General features: G+C 35.8%; 1 protein-coding gene across 1 annotated transcript; it reads right to left on the bottom strand.

The window, feature by feature from the left end:
- Positions 1–1,834: 1,834 nt before the first annotated feature.
- LOC101715229 (olfactory receptor 7G2-like) lies at positions 1,835–2,755 on the bottom strand. Its single transcript, XM_004870707.1, has one exon. It carries the CDS (start codon positions 2,753–2,755, stop codon positions 1,835–1,837), a length of 921 nt encoding a protein of 306 aa, XP_004870764.1.
- Positions 2,756–5,571: the final 2,816 nt, after the last annotated feature.

The following is a 5,571-nucleotide window of genomic DNA, read 5'->3' as shown; positions in this document are numbered from 1 at the left end:
AAAGAAGCAGTTTAGTGTAATAAAGTGTAAAGGCATACATAAAATTATTAAGGTCTTACAAATTAAATGTTCTGAGACAAATATATACAATATGGTCAATCAACAACTGGTTACAACAATTTTATTTTTCTCTACTATTGCTGTCTTATAAGACTATGTGAAATTACATTAAAAATCTGCCCACATCAAAAAAAGTATTTTCTCTGCAGAAATCCTTTATTGAATAAGTAAAATCCATTTTCTTACAATGTTGTTTTATATTCAAAAGTGAAACACATAAGATATGAAAGTGTCACTTTTATGGCCACTATTCAATTTATGACACAATCATATTTTTTGAGGCAGTGTCTCACCATGTACTCCAGACTGGCCTCAAACTCACTATGTAGCCCAGGCTTGCCTTGAACTTGCACCAGTTCTCCTGGTTCAGCCTCCCAAGTGCTGCAATTACAGGCATGTACCACTATCCCCAGCTGACAAAGTCATATTCTTGATGATTCCAGAAAGAAGTCACCTGTCAATGCACCATGATCAGATAAAATAGATGCATCTGCTGCAACCACCTGGTGACTGAGATGAAATTAGGAAAAAAGTGCCTCATATGAGACTGAATGAAGTGCTAATCCCAGAAACATTGAATTCTCAATTTTTGAAATCTTACAATGATGGATAATCCTCTCTGTGGTCTGAGAGCATTAGAATTTGGATTTCTTTTTCTTATGAGAAGTGAAAGGATCTGCATTGAAGAAACCCAATAAAATTAAACAATCTTGAGCCGCTGAATATATTTTTATTTTGCTTTATTTTTTATTAGTAAGTACATATCTGTTATACATACTGATCACATTCATCATAGGGAATTTTTACCTGCACATTTTATATATATATATATATATATATATATATATATATATATATATATATATATATATATATTGGTACTGGGAATCAAACTCAGGTCCTTGCACTTGCGCAGCAGGTGGCGAAATCACTGAGCTGACGCCCCGGCCCTACATAATATATCGTAATTCTTTTTTTCTTATTCTCCTTTCCACCCTTCAACTCTTCCTCCTCTCCCGATTTCCAAAAGTTTTGCTTTCATCCATTCATTTTTTTAAATTTTCCCTTTGTTCCCTTCACTCTCTTCCTCCCTCATTCCCCTTTCCATTTGAGCATGTTCCTCCTACTTCCTGATATCTATCCTCCATTATTCTCCTTATTTATCCTTTCAGTTTCTGAAACAAAAGAAAAAATTCTATATTTAAATTTGAGACACTGAATTTCCTAACACATGAATCTTATAAATAGTGAAAGTGAATGGGGCAGATAATAGTTTGACCTCAGGAGGAAATTGTTTCCCAGAGAATGTCGCAGTAGCTTCTTAATCAGGCATGAATGCCAGTTGAAGCCTCATGTAGGTCTAGTTCTAGCAGTGTGATGCAATCCACGTGGCCTTAACTGTGAGATCAGACTGAAGAGGTTACAGGTGTGATTATAGACTCACTGAAAACTTTATTTGCCATATTCAGTTTCTACATCTAGCCTTCATCTGAGGGTGAGATCTAAAGTATCACAAAACAAGAGCCTCATGCATGCTCTTCTTATTGTGGTCAGAGCAAGATATGGAACTTGAGAAATTTATATCACTCATCAACATCACAGAACTAGATAAAAAGGAAACATGGGTTACAAGTAGAAGCACATTTAGCTATCATCATTTTGGTCAAAGTTGACAATGGAAAATAAGACATTTGGGCTCACCTGTGTTCCTAACACTTTTATTCATACTAGCAACCTCAGCCAAAAGCCAATGATAAAATTAGAGAACAGGTATTCATGTGATGAGCTTCTTCAAAGTAACTTTCACTTCTCTGTTCCTCAAACTGTAGATAAATGGGTTCAGCATTTGCGGGACCACAGTGTACATCATTGAAGCTACTGCATTCTTAATGGGAGAGTCTGCAATTGTAGAACTCATGTGCACTGTAAAAGCTGTTCCATAGAACAAGGATACCACTGAGAGATGAGACCCACAGGTGGAAAAAGCTTTATATCTTCCCCCCACTGAAGAGCTACTTAAAATAGAAGAGACAATTTGGATATAAGAGAAAGTAAAACCAAAGACAGAAATACCAGCAAATATACTAGCTACTAAATATATTAAAAAGTTATTCGTGAAGGTATCAGAACAGGCAAACTTGATGACCTGAGCAAGTTCACAGATGATGTGAGGGATTTCCAGGTCTGTGCAGAAGGACAGCTGCAGTGCCATCAGAGTGTGGAGCAGGGCATGCACTGTGTTAATGAGCAAGGAGAGCAGAACCAACAGGATACAGAAGCAGGGGGTCAGGATGACCTTGTACCTCAGGGGGTGACAAATGGCCACATAGCAGTCATAGGCCATTACTGCAAGGAGACAATTTTCCAAACCAACCAAAATCAAGGCCACACTCATCTGAGAAAGGCAGGCCTTGTAGGTGATGCTCTGATCCTGTGTTTGGATGTTCACCAGCATATTTGGGACAGTGGTTGTGCTTAAACAGATGTCATGAAGGGACAGGCTGGAGAGGAAGAAGTACATGGGAGTGTGGAGGTGGGAGTCAGAACTGACAGCCAGAATAATGAGCAGGTTTCCCAGGATGGTGACCAGGTAGATAACTAGGAACAGGATGAAGATGAGGAGCTGCAGTTGTGGATCATTTGTAAATCCAAGAAGTATGAATTCTAATGTTGCTGTTTTGTTTTGGAACTCCATATTGTTGGTTAATATATATGAAATATGGGGTAAAAATAAAATGAAACAAATGTTTTCTGGATAAGAAGCAGCAGGAGCATATCTTGAGGAGTGAGAGTAATGAAACATTTTGATACCATTCTGGAAGTATATTTGAAAAGTTGTAGGAATTTAAATCAAGAGTCTGTTTTAATGAGTAGTGTAGATGAATTTGACATTTCTAAAGTTTTGCAAAAAGTGCCTGAAAATTTGAATGTTAAAAGGCAAAGTAAATTATAACAGGAAACAGAGAAATAAATATTTTGCAAAAGAGAAGGAAACAAAGAGATGAGTGGGGAAGAAGAAGGAGGAGAGGAAGGGGATTATAAAAGAGAATTGAAGTGTGTTAGTACATATACCAACTCTCTGTGATGAATGTAATCATTGCATACTGAAACCACATACTAATAAAGATAAAACATCTGAACCCTGAGCCAAAATAAACTTCCTTTTAAAAATATAACTCAGTGAAGGAGAAAATTTCTTACTGACATTGGAACCCATGTGAACATTCAGATATTTTCTCTGCTCACTCTGCTCCTTCATATCTCCCCTCTCTTTTTCTCTGATTTCTATTTCCATTTCCTTAATTAGACTGAGCACTTTTCACACATTATGAAGTAATGAGCATATAACAAAAATAAGGCAGTCATGGGTTTTCCTTCAGAATTAGTACATGCTGTCAAACAACAACAAAATAATCAGAATGAATGCATCAAATATATCTTCTAGAGCAATGGTCTCTATGATATACCTTAGTATTATCTGAGGGGCTTGTCTACAGTCAGTTGAGCTCATTCTCTAGCCCTATGGACTCATGAGGAGATGTTTGGAACACAAAGTCACAGTGTTTGGATCAGAAGTCAGAATATCTGACTACTGTGTTGACTTTCTTAAACAATCTCTGCTAAGTCCTCTGAGTATAGTGCTAATGTTCTTAAAAGATCTGTTGAAATTTTAAAATTTCTTTCATAGTTGCAATACTTTCTTCCAGAACAAAGACATAACTTATCTTTGCTTTCAAGTTATGTTCTCAGCTGGCCATTCAATTCATCATGGCAGTGGAAGAACATCCATGCAGTGAAAAAAGTAAAGACTAGAACACTGTACATTGGAGCTTACAGTTCATAAGACTCTCTTTTTGGAAATCAAGCAACTGCTTTAGCAATGAATTCTAAAGAAAGCTGTGTGTAATATTGTTGATAACATTCTCTGTCTTGCCCTAATGGCAATTCTCTTAATGTGGTAGGTAGCATATTGTTAAATTAAGTAAACAGGAAAACAAATAATAGCTAAGTGAGGGGGCAAAAATGCACAAACTACTAAAAAACATGGAAATGAAAGCATTTTAAAAAAAAGTTTTCGGATGACAGAGACTCACAGGAGAACACAGACTTCGATAAACAGAGATCCTAACAGGAATGCCCTGGAGAGTAATGGTGTTGCTCTCATGGGGAGGCAGAAGCTGAGATGTCAGTAATTGTCATTTGGTGCAATGTTGAGCTTGAACAGTATGAAAGTAACCCAACCCCATGTACCAGCTTATTGAGTGGAAACAATATTCAACTCCATGAGAGGCCTGTAGACCTTATTTGGTTAATTGTACCTGCCTGATGTCTGTGTTCTTTAGCTGTAGTGTAAAAATCACTTCCCAATGTATACTTCTAAGATTATTGCACTATATATTTTAAATATAAGACATATTTTTGAAATTATTCCACAATAAGTTTGAAGGAGAAATATCAGCAAGCTCAGTGCTGGTCATGGGAGACTCTCATACTGAGTTGCCCATCCTGTTGATGTGTTTGTTTGTGTGTATGTGTGAGTGTGTGTGTGTGTGTGTGTGAGTGTGTGTGTGTGTCTTCCATGAGCAACAGCATCTGGCAATTTTCACCACTCAGAGAGATTTGATGCGTTTGGGCAGTTGAGTCAAGTGAAACAAAAGAGAGAATGTATAATGATGAAGAAAATTGTAAGGAATAGTTTCTGTGCTGAATCTATCTAGAAATATTAGTTATCAAGAAAATAAAGGAAGGAAAGCAACATCAATGATATTGACATTCATTTGGCTTGGATATATGCTAACACAGTAGTGAAAATCAATAGTGTATGTGCTTGAATCACAAAAGTTATGAATACATAAGGTAAGAGATGTTTACATGGAAAAACCTACACTACTGGAAAATTTTAATTATTTTTAGGCCTGCACACACATATATATATATATAATTTTATTATGGATTATGCCTCCAATAAGATAAACTATAGGGTATCAAGAAAGACTGGCTACCAAACTATAAAATTCATATATGTTACCAGGCTTACTAAATTTATTCTCATTGCAAGAAATGATAAATCTGTATTTGGAGAGCCCAACTTCAAGTATTTCAATATTTTGATGTTGTTACATCCCCAGAGAACTTACTGCACTACATTGATTTAAATAACTCTCCCACAATTTGTATCATGTTTATACTATTTCTCAAATTTCAGTTTTTATTAAACTGCAATGTATTCAATATTTTTGCATTTTAAAGTTTTATATAAACATAGAACTGTACTGAATATGCTACTTATACTCGGTATCCTTTTAAATTTATTTCTTATTTATATTAGTATGCAGTGGTTCCTTTGTACCAATTAATTGATTCTGGAAGAAGCAAAGAGTACCAAATACAGCAAGTACCAAACAAATTGTTTTGCCTGAGAAAGGTACCAAATCATTAGGAAAGTTGTAGCTTTAATGCTGGATACCAAGTCACAAGTACCAGGACAAAGTATTTGCATATAAATCCATC

The sequence above is a fragment of the Heterocephalus glaber genome, unplaced genomic scaffold (assembly GCF_053883595.1).
Source record: "Heterocephalus glaber isolate CG9 unplaced genomic scaffold, H.glaber_assembly_v1.0 deba00001532, whole genome shotgun sequence".
In the NCBI taxonomy this organism is placed as follows: Eukaryota; Metazoa; Chordata; class Mammalia; order Rodentia; family Bathyergidae; genus Heterocephalus; species Heterocephalus glaber.
The sequence above is the reverse complement of the archived record's forward strand: the minus strand, read 5'-3'. Positions and strand labels throughout refer to the sequence as shown.